Below are 18,047 nucleotides of genomic sequence, written 5' to 3'. Positions count from 1 at the left end.
GTTTAATCTCCAAAATTTACAGGGAACTCATACAACTTAACAAAAGGAAGATAAACAATCCAATCAAAAAATGGGCAAAGGACCTAAATAGACACTTTTTGAAAGAGGCCAGGAGACATATGAAAACATGCTCAAGGTCACTAATCATCTGAGAGATGCAAATCAAAACAACAATGAGGTACCATCTCACACCTGTCAGAATGGCTATCATCAACAAATCAACAAACAACAAGTGCCGGCGATGATGCAGAGAAAAAGGAACCCTCGTGCACTGCTGGTGAGAATGCAAGACTGGTGCAGCCACTGTGGAAAACAGTATGGACTTTCCTCAAAATTAAAAATGGAACTCCCATTTGACCCAGTAACCCCACTTCTAGGAATATATCCCAAGAAATCAGAAATACCCATCAGAAAGGATATTTACACCCCTATGTTCATAGCATAATTTACAATAGCTAAGATTTGGAAACAGCCTAAGTGCCCATTAACAGATGAGTGGATTAAAAAAACTGGTACATTTACACAACGGAATACAATGCTGCTGTAAAAAAGAAAGAACTCTTACCACTTGCAACAGCATGGATGGACCTGGAGAGCATTATGCTAAGCAAAATAAGCCAGTTGGAGAAAGATAAATATCATATGATCTCACTCATTTGTGGAATATAATGAACAACATAAACTGATGAACAAAATAGATCCAGAGATAAGAAGCATCAAATAGACCGTCCAACCTCAGAGGGAAGGCAGGGTGGTGGTGGGGGGGGGTGGGGGTAAGAGGTCAATCAAAGGACTTGCAAATACGCATATAAGCATAACCAACGGACACAGTAGGGGGGATAAGGGCATGTGCTGAGGGGTGGGAGCGGCTGGGGGAAGGTCAATGGGGGAAAAAGGAGACATATGTAATACTTTAAACAATAAAGAATTTAAAAAGAAAAAAAATACGTGCCATCTGGTGGTGACCTGCACCATACAACCTGAGTTCTTGGTGGATGTGGCCCTGAAGTTCAGCTTGTAAGGCTAATTGGCAATCCTATGGAGCTGACCCCCCTCCTCCTCAAAAAAAATGTTCATACAAGACTGATCCTGAGGCTGTGGCTCTCTCTATCTGCGTGAATCAGACCAGAAAAAGCCAAGAACCCCAACTTCTGTGATCCTCCAACAAATGAGCAACAGCCCACAAGCCCCACTCAGGCTTCTCTGCTAATAGCCCTGCCTCTGCAGCTTCCAGCCCTTCCAGTGAGGGGCAGGGATGCCTTGAAACAGGCTGAAGAGGCTTTTGAGCACTGTGCTTTTTTCTAGGAAAACCTGAAGTTTTATAGACTTGAGAAGACGTGACAACCTCAGGTTTGAGTGTCAGATTGTAGTTATGGTGTGTGTGATTTTCACACTCTACTCACTTTCCCACGGGGGTAGAACGTGCAGAAAGCTTACAATTTTTATAGGAAATGTAGTTAATGTTAATAAATTTATTCTCAGTTTTGCATGGGGAAAAACACCAATAGGGAAGAGGAATGCTCTCATTCTGTTCTGTATCTCATTCAACTGATCTATTTAAAGTACACATGGAGGCTTCCGGAAAAAGCTTAGAAAACCAGAGGTTACTTCCTGTCGCTGCATATTCTCTTTTCAAAGACTATTTCAGGAACTCTTTACAGGTCCCAGAATTCCCAAAGTGGAAATAGTAAACACTTACCTTAAATCTTAACCAATCTCAAAAGCAAAGGCAATGAATACATGGATACCTTCTCTCTTTGGAATTCCTCTTTCCATCTGACCCCTGGAATGTTGCCTTGATCTTCAGGATCAGAGAGATGTTAATGACGTATTTTCTTTCTGATTCAAGCAGTTCCAGAGCCACAGTCTGTCTTTTAGCTTTAAAAGCAAACCAAGGAAGGAATTGTTAACCACTTCTCCCCAAAACCCTATCAAATGATAAAAGCAATACAAAGATATTGAAAGCAATAAGCATATGAAAAGATGCTCAACATTGCCCAGCTGGTGTTGCTCAGTGGTTGAGCTTTGACTCATGAACCAGGAGGTTACGGTTCATAGTGCAAAAAGATATATTTTTTCTCCCTCCTTCTCCCTTAAAAAAATCAATAAGCCCTGGCCGATTTGGTTCAGTGGATAGAGCGTCGGCCTGTGGACTGAAGGGTCCGTTCGGTTCCTCCAGTCAAGGGCATGTACCTTGGTTGCGGGCACATCCCCAGTAGGGGGTGTGCAGGAGGCAGCTGATCGATGTTTCTCTCTCATTGATGTTTCTAACTCTCTAACCCTCTCCCTCCCTCTCTGTAAAAAATCAATAAAATATATATTTTTTAAAAATCAATAAAAAATACATTTCAAAATATATTTGATTTCAGAGAAGGAGGGAGAGAGAGAGAGAAACATCAATGATGAGAGAGAATCAATTGGCTGCCTCCTGCAAGACCACTACTGAGGATTAAGCCTGAAACCCAGGCATGTGCCCTGACTGGGAATCGAACCATAGCCTGCTGGTTCATGTGTGGATGCTCACCCCCTGAGCCACATTGGCCAGGCAGTAAAAATATATATTTTTTAAATGAGTGGATACCCAGAATCAAGGTGGTAGTCCCAGCTGGCCATTGTGACCTCTATAAGGCTTTGTCTAGTTCATCTGGAAAGGAAATCATATACGAGGCAGTCTCATATGTCCACTGAATCTAAATTACAAGTATTCTAGCCCTTCGGTCATCGTGTTCTTTAAAATTTCAGCCTGCATTCCCCCTTGGGGCTTACCAGCTAAAGAAGTTTCACATAAAACATTTTCCAAGGAACTATGTCTGCCCTGGCCAACTTCCTTGAGTTTATCTGGGTGGTCTTTTGTGACATATTCCTCGCCCCATTCTTTCCCATCCTTCGGCTGCCTCCACACGCCGGATGGCACATGGCCCTTAGACTGAATATCGGCTGTGAGGCAAGGCTTGAGGTTTTCTTCTGCTTCTGGAGTCGTTGGGTTCATTCCTGAAAAATAACACTTGCCATCAAGATCTGATTTTTTTAAATTGTATTTGTTACTAATTCTTAAATATCATGCTCCTGGGATGAAATATTAACTAAGGATTAAAAGTCTCCACAGTTGCAAAGGATCACCTCTCTCTGCTTCTGGTCTATACAACTTCTACTCTTTATACATAGTCTCTACTAAATAAGTTTTTAAAGATAAATTTATAAAATAATTTTAATTTGTATAGTATGTATTGACTCATACTGCTTCCTTTCAGGTGAGCACATCAGGTACCTGCAGCACTGGGAAGAAAGTACGGAAAGAGACGGAAAGGGCCAAAGACAGTGTCAGCTTTTGGAACTTGTCCCCCTTGGCCCTGATGATGGTAAGTTGCAGAAAGGAAGGAGTAAGTGAGTGAGGGAAGATGAAATAAGTTATAAAACTTGGGTGACTTGTCTATTAAGTAAATAACTTTTTAATGAAGTAAACCAGTGATTTTCAACCAGTGTGCCACACGAATTTTTAAAACATGCAATACCTGACCTCTTTTTCCATTAAATTGTTAAATAAAAAAAATGATAATAGCCAACCCAACAATAGCCAATCTGTGTGAATGAATAAAATTATATCTATTTTTTGTTAGGCAAAATATATTTTTTGGTGTACAGCAGAATTTTAGTAATTAGTTTGTGTGTGCCATGATATGAAAAAGGTTGAAAATCGCTGAAGTAAACTGTAAAATGTGTGTTCATATACAACTATGTCATGCTACATACACCTGTGAGTTCTCAGTTAATGTTAACTCATCCGTACTGTAATTGAAAGGAGTCAGAAAGAATCAAGAATACTGGTTTGATCTTAAACTTCCCCACCCCTTCTCTGTTCTTGGGTTTAATTGAGTCACTGATCTACTCCAACATATGTCTCGGAATCTTAATAACCAGTATGCTTCATTTTGCCTGAGTTCTTTAATGCCTGATTTGGCACTGAGGGAGTAAAAGCAGGGGAGGTGAAAAAAGGGAAAGGATGGAATTGCTAGAAGAAAAAAGAAGAGCCACTTACCAGGACCCATCATTCCCTTCACATTACTCTCTCCTATATGCATGGATCTGGACTCTTGGGCTGCAGAGAAAGGAAAGCCTTCAATCAGTATTCATTCCACTAACATGGACTGGGCATCTTCTATGAGCTAGGCACTAGGGACAGACTCACAGAATTCACTTTTTTTCTGGGGGAGACAGAGCAGTGGGAAAAAAACACACAATATGTGACAAGTGCTATTTTCCCATTTGTAAAAAGATGTAATAGTGGTACTTACCTCATAGTCTACCATAAGTATTAAATCAGTTAATATTTGTAAGCTGCTTAAAGTGGTACCTGACACACAGTAAGAGCTAAATTATTGCTTAACTGATGGTGAAGAGGGTAGTGAGAGGAGTCAGAATGGTGCTGTTAAAATATGTCAGATCCTGTCGTTCCTCTGCTTAGCCCTCTGATGGCTTCCCATGTTAGTGCAAAAGCCAAAGACTGTGTAATGATTTTAAGACCCTAAAATATCTGCCCTTCTTCCCTGCCTGCTGTTCCCTTTCTTTTAAAAAGAAAAAACTGCATCTCCTATTGGTAGTGTTATGGGGTAGGTTGAGCCAACCCATAACAGTAGTGGCTGTTCCCTTTCTTTCCCTCAGTATCATAGCTAACTTCCTCACTTCCTTCAGGTCTTTTCCTGGTACACACTATAAAATTACACCTATGTTTCTTTATTTTCTCCTCGTCACTATCTAACGTATTATGTATTTTATTTATCTTGTTCATTGTCTGTTTCCTTCAGAACCAGTTCTCCATGAGGGCAGGAATTTTTGTTGTTTTGTTCATTACTATATCCCATCATTTAAATCAATGCCTGGGGTGGATGAATGGATGGATGAATGGATAGAAGGAAGGATGAGTGGGTATAGCCAACAGCTTGACTGCAACCTCAGCTTAGCTGAGCCAGAGGCACCCAGCTTAGCTGTATATATATTCCTGACTCAGAGAAACTGTGACATAATGAATGTTTGCTATTTTAAGCTACTGAATTTGGGGGTACTGTATTATAGCTAACAGTGGGTAAGTCAATCCTTTCTGAAAGTTTAGTCTTTTGATCTTGAGTTTAACATAACCTACCACCAATACATAATATCTTATTATGACATATTATCCCCAAATTTTTGCGGCAACTTGGTAGGATAAACTATGTTATATAAGCCATGCCTACACAACAGTGAAGGAAGGAGGAGTTGCCATTAAATAGCTCATTTAAATCCATCTGGACACTTTACAAATATAATTTCTAATCATTTCTCTTGTGAAAATGTTCAGTTGCCCCAGACCTGGCATTGACCTGACCTCTACATTCCAAGCCCCTCCTGTAATCTCCCCTAACAAGACCATCTTTTATGTCATGCTCTTCATGACATAGAGCAAAGAATATAGAGCCACCTACCATAAACCCACATCCCAGATGGATCAAGTGAGTTTTCCCAGGCTGCCCCTATCCATCTCTAAAATAACTGCTCAAAAAATAGAAAGAAAAAAAAAAGTAAAATAACTGCTCAAGTGGATAAAAAAATTTTAAAAAGCAAATCTGTACTTTAAAGTTTATATTGATTAAAAGCCATTTGATTTAGATTTTTAAATTCAGTTATTCAAAACACATATATTGCCATTGAATATATGAGCCAAATTGTTCATTAAGCCAATTGAAGACTTTACAATTGGTTGAGAAGTCACTGAGCCTCTTTTGGAGGCTTTCTACATACAACCAAAAGAAAAGAAAATTCACCTAAACATTCTTAATATCTACATTCATTCTCCTGTAGGTGCTTTGCTAGATTTTGTTGAGGATACAAAGAAGTATCAATCATTTTTTGTTTTGTTTCTTTTCCTGAGTTAAACACAGGTCCCTAACCGATGTCTGCGGACATCCCTTGGAATGCCAGTTTCTTCAGTGCTGCCCAACTACAATTTCTATTATCTGTTCTAACATCTCTCAGGACAGGGATGTGGCTGTGACTGTTTCAGCCCACAGACAGCACCAGCTCTGGTTTTCCAGAAAAAGAGAAGTACAGAGTTAGATTGCATGAGGGCACTGCCTGCAGTTAGGGCAGATATATCTTTCTCATGTCAGTGAAACCTTTGCTGAAAAAGAAGCAGAACACAGTTTTATCCATGCTAAGAATATAGCTACTTTAAAATGTCTATGCAGAGAGACAAGGATTGAGAAAGTAATATGGGAAATAAAACGATTTATTAGAGTAATTTTTTAAACATTTTCCTTCTTATGGTTGTACAACAAAGTATCTCTGGTCCATTTGAAATTCAAAACACCCAGTATTTTCCCAAAAAAGAAAACATTTTTAAATTAGGCAGACTCTCCTGATTTCTCAGATCCTCTGGATTCTTTTAAATTCCAGATGCAAGAGGGAAAATTCTAAGCAATACACCATTTTCCTCTAACAAGGATGCAGGCCTTAGGCCCATTCTGATGATTACTTAAGCCCTCAGAATCAAGGAGAAAAATTCGTGGCTAATTCAATATGATTTGTGAGCTGTACCTTTTTCATAGGCCTGAGAAGGCAAGAGGTTTGTGAAGTCTTCACTTGGAAGAACAGGCTCAGGGATATTGATTGAACGGAAAGGACTTCCTTGTGCTTGAGCAGGCCCAGCCTGTGAGCCATGTTCTTCTTTTTGAGTTTTCCTAGGAAAGGAAGCAAAAGGTCTTAATACCTGGTGGGTTCGGAAGAGATTCAGTTCAGAATAATTCAAGAAAATTTCTAAGTTATTGTGTTGAACCATATAAAATTAACAATGGTCAAACACTAACAACTTAATTCATCACCAAAGTTGAAGAAAAAATTTTAAATATCTATAAATCACCTAATTGTAATATCTACATTCTTATTTCTCTGTTACTGGCTTCCCTGTCATCAGGGTCTTTATAGAGTTTGCAGTGGTGACAATTTGCTTAGGATGATTTACATTCATTTAACAAAGCAACACAATGGTACCAGGAGACAGAAGGTCTTCAGCTGAAAACAATTAGCCATTCTCCAGAGCCACACAGATGTTATTGCCATATTTCTAGTTTAAATTTGATGCTATTAAAAACATCCTATATAATAAAACCCTAATATGCAAATAGACGGAACAACCAGTCGCTATGATGCGCACTGACCACCAGGGGGCAGACACTCAATGCAGGAGCTGCCCCCTGGTGGTCAGTGTGCTCCCACAGGGGAGCGCTGCTCAACACTGGGCTCACAGCTGGCAAGCGCAGCAGCAGTGGCAGGAGCCTCTCCTGTCTCCATGGCAGCACTAAGGACCCCTCGGGGGGTCCCGGACAACGAGAGGGCGCAGGCCAGGCTGAGGGACACCTCCTCCCTCCCCCAGTGCACAAATATCGTGCACTGGGCCTCTAGTATAACAATAAAGATTATGTATGTTTAGTGGTGAAACTACGTGAGTCAACATGGTTGAGGTATCCTATCTAATAAAAGAGTAATATGCAAATTAACCATCACTCTGCGACAAAGAAGGCTGCACCCATAGTGGCCGGGGCAGGACGCTGGCAGTGTCGCCTGGGCAATGCGAGCCCAGTGTCTACGCCCCAGCTGCACAGAGGGAGGGGAGGGGCCTCAGGCCAGAGGGCAGGGCGAGGAACGCTGGCGTTGTTGCAGGCCAGGTTGAGGGACCCCCATCCCTGTGCACGAATTTCGTGCACCACGCCTCTAGTCTATATATGTAAAAGGCTAATATGCAGAGTGTCCTCGCAGAAGTTTGACTGGGAGTCCATGAGTTCTATCGCTCACTATGAAGTGTGCTGACTACCAGGGGGTGGCACGGAATGAAAGAAGGCCCTGGCCGGTAGCCGGCAGCCAGGGAAGGGAGGCCCCGTCCAGCAGCTGGAGGGGCCCAATAGGCCCTGATTGGCCCTGATCGCCAGCCAGGCCGAGGGACCCTACCTGTGTATGAATTTTGTGCACCAGACCTCTAGTTGTTTAATATAAACTTATTTTCCATGGTAGAAGAAAACAATAGCATTAGAGAAATTTTAGAAAACTAATATAAAAAGAAAATCACTGGTGACCCTCCCATCTTAACACAACAATCGTTATTTTAAAATATGTCTTGCCTGGCCTACATGGCTCAGTGGTTTAGTGTTGAACTATGAACCGGGAGGTCACGGTTTGAGTCCTAGTCAGGGCACATACCTGGGTTGTGGGCTCAAGCCCCAGTGTGGGGCATGCAGGAGGCAGCAATCAATGATTCTCTCTCATCATTGATGTTTCTATCTCTCTCTCCCTCTCCCTTCCTCTCTGAAATCAATAAAAATATATTTAAAAAATAAAATCTTTTTAGCTGTTATTTTATAGTTGAAATAAAATTCTACATGCCATTTTATACCATTTTCATTTTACTGCCTATTACGTGCATTTCCATTTAATAGTAACCATCAATTCTTAGTATTAACCAACTTTTATGACTCTATCAGATGCTGACCCATAGATCCCAGTGGCCAGCTAGCTATATACTGATAGTGAGGAAGGTGTTCTTGGTGTCTCTGTAAAGTCATCACTTACAGCTTTGCCTTTGGTCAATTTTTTGTAGAAAACTCACTTGGCTTTCACTTTTCGAGATTCTCTTCGCTTCTCCTGTTGAAGCTGTTCAATTTTCTGTTGCATCTCTTCTTGTTTGGAAGTGATTGCCTGGATCATTGACATGGCATTGCTCAGCTCTTCCTAAAAAGTAAGCATCAGTATGCACTTAATCTGGCATATGGGCTAAAAATACATAATATAGTATCTAGTATACAGTAAGCTTTTAATACATATTTGTTGAATGAATGAATCAATCAATGGATGAGAGATGAAAATTTTACTTCTGTGGCCTCTAATTTTAACACAAAGATCCAAAAAAGAAAAGCCTAGCCCTGGCCGGTTTGGCTCAGCGGATAGAGCATCGGCCTGCGGACTCAAGGGTCCCAGGTTCGATTCCGGTCAAGGGCATGTACCTTGGTTGCGGGCGCATCCCCAGTGGGGAGTGTGCAGGAGGCGGCTGATCGATGTTTCTCTCTCTCATCGATGTTTCTGACTCTCTATCCCTCTCCCTTCCTCTCTTTAAAAAATCAATAAAATATATTTAAAAAAAAAAGAAAAGCCTAAAATATATATTTTTCCATGATAATTCGTGAATGGGATAGAGGGAATATTCTTCTATTTGGCTGCTATGTGAAAAGGTAAGTTTTCTTCTTGTGTAACCAAGACCAAGGATCTTTCTTCAGCAGTGAAATAGAAGAGGGGGGCCTACTTTGAAATAGTTTAATGAATTCTTCATCTCAGTAACTTTTTCTTCCATGGAACATTTGCAGGTCTTAACCTTTTCTTCCAAAGCATATTCTCCATGTTGAATTCTTGACAGTTCTTGCATTGCTTCTGTGAAACCAGTTTTGAGTTCAGAGGCCAGGGCCTGCAACTAAATAATACACAAAGAGTGAATTCAGTTTACTATAAAGAATTATAAATAGCACCATTGACCTTTTGAATTTTTCTTTTTGTTTGAGAAACCAGGCTTTTGAAAATTTACAGACCACATTTCCTGTTACACTAAAGTTTGGATAACTTAAGGCAATCTTGGCCCCATGCATCTAGGGCAGGGATGGGGAACATCTGGCCCGCAAGCCATATGAAGCCTGTGAAATCATTTTGTCTGGCCCTACCAAGACATTAGGGGTGAGTTAATTAAATGTTTGACCAAATATAGCAGGCTAATTTTTAAGTTCATAATTTTGTATGCTCCACAAATTATGTTATAAATATCCAAATGACCCTTGGCAGAAAAAAGATTCCCCACCCCTGATCTAGGGAAAAGAAGGTCTTTTTTATACAGCACATGCTGCTGCTTGATAGTGACAAGAAAGCACGCAAATAATTAATTTTACAAGTGCACCTATAAGCTACTTATGTATTCTAACACCTTTGATTAAAATGAGATTTACTTGAGCCCAGCCAGTGTGGTTCAGTGGTTGAGCGTTGACCTATGAACCAGGAGGTTACTGTTCAATTCCTGGTCAGGGCACATGCCTGGGTTGAGGGCTGAATCTCCAGTGTGGGGCATGCAGGAGGCAGCCAGTCAATGATTCTCTCTTCACTGATATTTCTCTCTCTCTCTCCCTTTCTGAAATCAATAAAAAAAAAGTATTTTAAAAAAAATAAGATTTACTTGAAAAACAGTCTTGGTCCTGTACCTCTTCGAATTCCATGAGAAAAAGGATAGGTCATATCTTGGTTGTTAGGAGAAGATGAAGAAATTTAGTTATTTCCTTAAAAAATTAAATGATAAAAAGGGTGATAACTAAACATATCTGAGAATTTCTTTAAAAGTGAAGACTTTTTTTAAATTTTTGAGTGATAGCATGAAAAAGGAAATAATAGTATTTTCAGGGGCAGTATGCTTTAAGGAAGGCACAGAAGTATTTACAACGGTCGGAGCTCAGCATGTTGTTGATAGTGATATAATTCATCTTCTGCAGTCAAGTCTGGTCATGTTGCAGTGCACACATTGGACTTCTATTGTCAACTTCCACACATGAAACGGGGATCAATATTGGAGTCAGATAGGGTATAAATCTTAGCACTTTCCCACAAGTACTAAGATCTTAGGCAAGTTGGTTAACCTCTTTGTAGCAGTTTCCTCATCCATAAAATAACCATCACAACACCTATTTCACAAGGCTGTTTTGATACTAAAATGAATAAATGTAGGTAAGGTGCCTGTCCTAGTACATGCTAGGTACATTGAAGGTGTTTAAGAAATTTTAATTCTCCCCTTTTAAGTGGCAAATCAAAAAGTTAAGCACAGATAAGATCAGGCGTGTCTAGGGTGGTATGGACCTGGAAAGTACTATGCTAAGTAAAATACTGTAAGCCAGTCAGAGAAAGACAAGTATCACATGTCTAATGAACAAAATAAACTGATGGTCAAAATAGATCCAGAGACATAGAAGCATGGAACAGACTGTGGAATCTCAGAGGGAAGGCGGGCGTGGGTGGTGAGTGGGAAGAGATCAGCCAAAGAACTTGTATGCATATATGCATAACCCATGGACACAGACAGTAGTGTGGTAAAGGCCTGGGGTGAGAGGTGAGAGCGGGTTAGAAGGGGTCAATGGGGAAAAAAGGGGGACATATATAATACTTTCAACAATTAAGTGTTTGTTTTAAGTTAAGCACAAACAAGTGTGGAGAAAATGGAGCACTTCTAAAGTTGAGTTTTATTTATTGAACAAATGAAAAAGCATTTCCAAAGTTCCTGATGAAGAAACACAATTGAGATTTTTTTCAGTGATAAAATCTGCATATTTGTATTTCAAACAATGTAGCTAAAACTTGATGTAAATTCCTCCTTTTTACCTTTTTTGACTAAATGAATACCATTTATTCAGTATGAACTCTTTATATGTTCCATGTGTTAAGAGTAAATGTACATTAAATCTTGGTTAAAAAATAAGCATTTCCAACAGACAATAACTTTATAAGATAACATTACTTTCTTGACATGTATAATCTTATACTCTGCTAAGTAGAGGAACTCTTAGCTCCAGATCTCTCTGTAAAACAGACATTTTTAGAAGATTTGTTCTATAATTAAGATAGCCACCAAGTATTCTAACTTTATTTTTTTAACATTTTTTATTGACTTCAGGGAGGGAGAGGGAGAGAGAGAAACATCAATGATGAGGGAGAATCATTGATTGGCTGCCTCCTGCATGCCCCCTACTGGGGATTGACCCCGAAACCTGGGCATGTGCCCTTGACCAGAATTGAACCCAGGACCCTTCAGTCTGCAGGCCAATGCTCTATCCACTGAGCCAAACCAGCTAGGGCAAGTATTCTAATTTTAAAGGTACTTGAACAAAATTCCTTCAAATGTGTATTTCTAAACATTTTAGAATCTGGTTGTCTAAATGGTTCCAACTTGCACTTCCCACTATAAACTGACTTAGTTATAAGTACACCACTTTTCTAAAGTATAGCATTTTGTGGTTCACAAAGGTTTCTTTCGAGGGCTGGGAGTAGGGAAAAATGAGAGGAACCAAAGAGATCATTCAGAGAGAAAAAAGCCAGACCTGTCAAGTGTTTGGGAAACAATATGAGCAATCTGCTTTTTATTCCAATCATTTAAATTTTATTTAATCTTTGTGATGGATTTTAGCACATGTCCTAATGCAGTCATCATGATGGATTAAATCTCCAGATCAACTACTTTTGATCTGGTAATTCTCATTATGTAAATTCATCTGTGAGCAAAATAAGCAAAATCCACAGCTATATAATATCAAAGCAAAATGTATGCAAGTTTTAAAACTGAAGGAAGAAAACCTAGCATTCATGCAGGTGCTCTGAAATTCACTCAGGTGTCCTGCTTGAAAAACGGAGGGAACCAGTATCTGACAGAAATAGGTGTCATGATCACTACTCTCGTAGGTGGATTCATGGAGTTTCCCCAGGAGCCAAAAGACAACAGAAGGATTTTTCCTCACCTGTAGAACCCTAGCTCTCGAAAAATTAAAAACTATCAAAAATTTTCTCTGACAGGTTATATAGGGACTTTGGGAATTGTGAAACCATTTTGAGCTGTGAGCCATTTTCCTTCACATATATTACTTTGAGCCCATTAGATACCTGCCACTGAAGCAACACTACTATTTTAGATATAGCTCCACAACCAGTGACCAGCCAGGGAGCGATGCCATAGTGAGCGCAGTCACACCCCTGACACAGCCTGTCCCTTTTAGGATGCTTGGGCCCTTGGTATCTTTTTTTTTTTAATATATTTTATTGATTTATTACAGAGAGGAAGGGAGAGGGATAGAGAGTTAAAAACATCGATGAGAGAGAAACATCGACCAGCTGCCTCGTGCACAGTCCCTATTGGGGATGTGCCCGCAACCCAGGTACATGCCCTTGACCGGAATCGAACCTGGGACCTTTCAGTCTGCAGGCCAACGCTCTATCCACTGAGCCAAACCGGTTAGGGCCCTTGGTATCTTTAGTTGCTACTGACTGGTTTTCCAGGGCCAGCTGGCCATTCATTTGTGAATAAAAAATACTCTGAAGACATGGACTTATATCTTTTACTCTGCTCTCTCTTCAGCTTTCTTATTTGACAGCCCTCAGCCCACCCCAAGGTTTAGAAATGGGTGTCTACCTTGTTCTCCAGCGAGTTGAACACGTTGCTCATCTCGTTGATTTTTTCATGAAGCTGCTCTAGAGAGGTTATGATCCCTCCATCCTGCCGCTGAAGGCGGGCTCCCACTGGAGTCAGGTTCAGGGAAGACTTGTACTTCGAAGCCTAGGGTACCACAGAGGGCATCTTAGGCTTAAAGAAATAGGGGAGAGGAGTTCGAATTCTTTCTATTTCCTGCTCTTAATTTCTGTTTCTCAGTTTTCTTTATTTTCTTGGCTTAACTCTTGCTGTTGTGTGTGTGTTTTAACTCTTCCTAAGATGAGTTTTAGTCAACATCTTCCAGTTTCTTTTCCACCAAAGATCCATCAAACTAAATTTTCATAAAGTATACACATTGTTCCAGTGTGTTTTTTACACAGACTTCTCCTTCCTTTCTGTCCCATTATCAAGTTCAGAGAGCCTACTATGAGGCAAATTCAGGGGACTGGACCTGTGCCTTGAGAACCCTGAAAACTCAGGAATGTCAACATTTGGCAAACTTCTTCAAGACATGCCAAATTCCTACACCACCTGACTAAGTGCTCTATAAGAGCAAAAGCCAAGGTGCTTTGAAGTAGCACATGCCAAGGTAATTGTTTTGGCTTCCCCTTAACCAGGATTGCTACAGAAGAAACATGGTCTTTCTGCCAGCTTCTGTCTCCCTAATTTTAGGCTTCTTTATTGATCCCCAGAAATGCGATGATTTAAAACACAAAGTGGGGCCCGGCCGGCATGGCTTAGTGGTAGAGCATTGACCTATGAACCAAGAGGTCACAGTTCAATTCCTGGTCAGGGCACATGCCTGTGTTGCAGGCTCAATCCCCAGTGTGGGGTGTGCAGGAAGCAGCCGATAAATGATTCTCACATTGATGTGTCTATCTCTCTCTCCCTCTCCCTTCCTCTCTGAAATCAATAAAAATATATTTTAAAAAAAAACAAAACACTAAGTGGGGAGCAAGTCAAGAGTAAATTTCCCACTATGATTTTTTCAGGCTCATCTGAATGTCAATTTTTCATAATAAAAAAATCATTATTTAAAAAAAAGAGAGTAAATTTCCCAAATCTACTTCTCTCTACTCCCTACAGAAGTTGACCCTTAAAGTCATTACAGGGCACTATTGAAACTGACATGAAGCCGGGTTTGCCAGAAATTGATCTTACTGATCCCTGGGTGCCTAATAGAGTTAACTTCTCTAGGGTTAGAAGATATTCCTCAAAGGTAAAAAGAGACTGAGACTCAAACAGGACTTATAAATCCTATAAAACTTTCAATGGCAACTTAAATAATAAAACCTATTATTGTAGGACTGGTTCCCATAGTTTTTCAATTGGAGGTTCTTTTGGCACATAATTCATTTTCTTAAATTATTTTCATTACAGAGAAAAAGAAAAAAAAAAGAATCACCCCAAATCTCATTACTTCAATATAACCATTCATGTTTAGACATATTTCCCTCTGTTTTGTCCAATGCATTTGAATGCAGATATTTATATGGTTGAAATCACACTACAGGTATATTTTGATTCTGCCCCCTTCTTTTTGCTTAACATTCTTATAAACCCCTTCCCATATCCTTCATTTTTTAAATGTCTATTTTTAATGACTACATGATATTCCATCCTATGGTTATGCCAGAGTTTAGCTACCCATTTATCCTTGTTGGAAATTTATGTTGTTTGTAACTTTTCAATATTATAAATAATGCTGACATATGCTTTTTATTTAAAGCTTTGTGTGTATTTTAGATTGTTTCTTTAGGATAAATTTCTAAATACAAATTTACTATGAGTTAAAGGATGTTAGGTCATATTTGACCCAAAGGGAAATTTAGTTTTGGAAAGAGATCGTATATTCAATTAATACATATACAAAATATATTTGACCAGAGGGTTTGAAAGTTATAATAATATGGTTGTATATTCTTAGAAACATTCTGTATCATGTGTAATATCCTAAATTAGTATATTTAGAAAAACATGTCTCAAATAAGATAAGAAACATAATATAAATGGAGGAAGTTGCAGTGTTTACATTCCTAAGGCTTCAGTGAACCAAAAACAGGTCGAAGTTCAAATCATTAATGTGATGGTTGCACAAGGACTAAATTGTGCAGTTAACACATCTGTTACCTTAACTGTGGAACCACCCCCACCACTTCTCATGTTAATGTAATCATAATTTAAAAATCCATATGCAAAATAAAGTAATCAAGAGTGAAGCAACACAATCTGACTCTGAAAAAGAGAGAGGGGTGGATTTGGAGAGAGCTACATACAATGGACAAAGGATGAGAGAAAAGGAAATAGATCTGAGTTCAAATAAAAAGAAATATACTGAGCCAAGGAGCTGTCAGTGTATCCACACTAACTCATCTGACCTGGCAGTAATTCTGCCTGGAATGAACTGGGAGATGGTAGTGCACATTCTGTGACTCGATTTGGGTCTCTGTATCTCTTACTCTTATCAAGGAGGTCAAGTCCTTCCAAAAAACAAAGAGCCAACTGGGGTATGACCATTTTAACATTTTTACTACATTTTAACTAATAATTTTCATTGAAGTTTCTGCCAATTTATGCACACTCATCAAAACTAAATATTATGTCCTTAGCTGGTTTGGCTCAGTGGATAGAGTGTTGGCCTGAGGACTGAAGGGTCCTGGGTTCGATTCCAGTCAAGGGCACATGCCAGGTTGTGGGCTCAATCCCCAATAGGGGGTGTGCAGGAGACAGCCGATCAATGATTCTCTGTCATCATTGATGTTTCTATCTCTACCTCTCCCTTCCTCTCTGAAATCAATAAAAAATATTTTTTGAAATATTAGTAATTATTTTATTATTTGCTAATTAGGTAGTAAAACAATAATACTCCTTGTTTTAATCACTGTTTCTTTGAGCTTCAACCTATTTATTAGACATTTATAATTTTACCTTGATAAATTGTCTATGTCCTTTGCCTATATTCTACTGAGGTCTCAGAAGTTTCCTTTTTTATTAATTTCTATGAATATATAAATATTACAAAGGGTTAATAGTAGGGATTTTCCAATTTTTTTATTTGCCTTTGAATTTTTTAAAAATATATTTATGTTGGGAAAAATTTTAATTATTATGTGGATGAACTCTAACCCTTTCCATTGTGATTTCTTCTAGTGCTTTTTCACTTAAATATTTCACATCCAGAAACAAATATTCACTAATGCTAAACTTTTATGGTTTTACTAGAGGCCCGTTGCACAAAGATTCACGCAATAGGCCTTCCTTCCCCTGGCTGCCAGCACCGGTTTTCCTTCGGCACCTGGGACCCAGGCCTTTGGTCCAGCCGCAGCCGAGAAGCCTTGTCTTCTCTCCTCCGGCCACAGCAAGGCTTGGCTCCTCTGCTGTCGCAGCGGAGAAGCCAAGCCTCTTCAGTCTTCAGTCTTCACTCCGACCAGAGCCTTCGGTCTTCGCTCCGCGCCTGCATATGCAAATTAACCGCCATCTTTGTTGGGTTAATTTGCATAGTTGCTCTGATTGGCTGGTGGGCATAGCGGACACCAATTTGCATGTTTCTCTTTTTTTTAGTGTAGATTTTTATATTTAACCCTTTAAACACTTTAGAGTTTATTTTGATTAGGGTATGAAGTGAGGATCTATTCTTTTTTTCCATAGAACCAGACAATTTCCAAACACCATTTGGTACCAGATTGAATGACTGCATTAGACCTCTTGGCTCCAAGCAATATACACATTTTTCAGATATTCATTAATTCATTCAGCTATTATTTATTGAATATATTTTATATTCCAGGTATTGTACTTAATGCTGAGAATACAACAGAAATCAAAATGTACTAAATCCTGCCCTTGGAGCTTACATTCTAGAAAGAGATAAACAATAAAAAAAACAAGTTAATATTTACTATAATGTAAGAATGGAGGGCTCTATCAAGAAAATTAAATAAGGAGATAAAGTGATTGAAATGCCATATTGTGCTTCAAATTTCACATTTTGCTCTCCCATTTTAGTGTAGATTGTATTCTATTACAGGTAACCTTGCCCTGCTCCCCTCCTTCTTCTTCCTCTTCTTCTTTAACTTCTCCATCTTCTCTTGGTTAAATGTTGCTTGGAGTAAGCAAATTGGGGCTTAGAAAGCATTCTTTTAAACAAGAATGGGGTTATAATCACAGCATCATAGAGGTCATATAGACCAACTTCACTTCCACTGCTTCATTTGTTCCACTGTGAACAGATGCACTTGGATTTGTGATACAATAAGAGAATGAGGCCACCCCCACAGCTATATTTAGCCAACATTCAGGGAGTGACCTACATAGAATCTGTGATAGACTTTAAATCATACCTGAGTTTAAAGAGATACTCACATTCATTCAAATGCCATACACAGGTCAGACATTAACAGAGGGAGGTGGGCAGGGAAGGTTTTGGACAAGTGAGGCATCAAATCAGCATTGAGTGAAGGCTCATTTCCAGGCCTTTGTTCAAGCTAGTTCCTCTGCCTAAAATATCCTTCCCCATATCCACTTACCAAATTATAAGCTTGTCCCCTGGTTTACATCCTTCAGTCAATATTAACTCATCCTTCCCCCATATCTCATAGAATTTTACCAATGCTTCTGTTGTAATCCTTCCAACAGTCTATTTTGTATGTATTTACCAGGACACTTAAAAATCAGTGAGAATGGCCCTAGCCAATTTGACTCAATGGATAGAGCATTGGCCTGCAGACCAAAGTGTCTCAGGTTTGATTCCAGTCAAGGGTACGTCCCTCGGTTGTAGGCTTCTTCTTGGCCTGGGCCCTGGTAAGGGGTG

At 39.4% G+C, this 18,047-nt stretch overlaps 1 protein-coding gene across 1 annotated transcript in view; it reads right to left on the bottom strand.

Annotated features, from left to right (window-relative positions):
• The window catches only part of ARHGEF33 (Rho guanine nucleotide exchange factor (GEF) 33), a 66,556-nt gene that overhangs the window by 22,250 nt on the left and 26,259 nt on the right, over nucleotides 1-18,047 (bottom strand). The window contains exons 5-11 of the mRNA XM_014538492.1: nucleotides 13,220-13,363; nucleotides 9,320-9,484; nucleotides 8,630-8,751; nucleotides 6,568-6,710; nucleotides 4,037-4,096; nucleotides 2,767-2,991; nucleotides 1,749-1,878 (exon numbers count right to left, since the gene is read on the bottom strand). Of these exons, the coding sequence (XP_014393978.1) occupies nucleotides 1,749-1,878; nucleotides 2,767-2,991; nucleotides 4,037-4,096; nucleotides 6,568-6,710; nucleotides 8,630-8,751; nucleotides 9,320-9,484; nucleotides 13,220-13,363 (989 nt within the window). The remainder of the gene's footprint in view (nucleotides 1-1,748; nucleotides 1,879-2,766; nucleotides 2,992-4,036; nucleotides 4,097-6,567; nucleotides 6,711-8,629; nucleotides 8,752-9,319; nucleotides 9,485-13,219; nucleotides 13,364-18,047) is intronic.

The sequence above is a fragment of the Myotis brandtii genome, unplaced genomic scaffold, assembly GCF_000412655.1.
Source record: "Myotis brandtii unplaced genomic scaffold, ASM41265v1 scaffold191, whole genome shotgun sequence".
Classification (NCBI taxonomy): Eukaryota; Metazoa; Chordata; class Mammalia; order Chiroptera; family Vespertilionidae; genus Myotis; species Myotis brandtii.
This window is presented reverse-complemented; position numbering and strand designations above follow the sequence as displayed.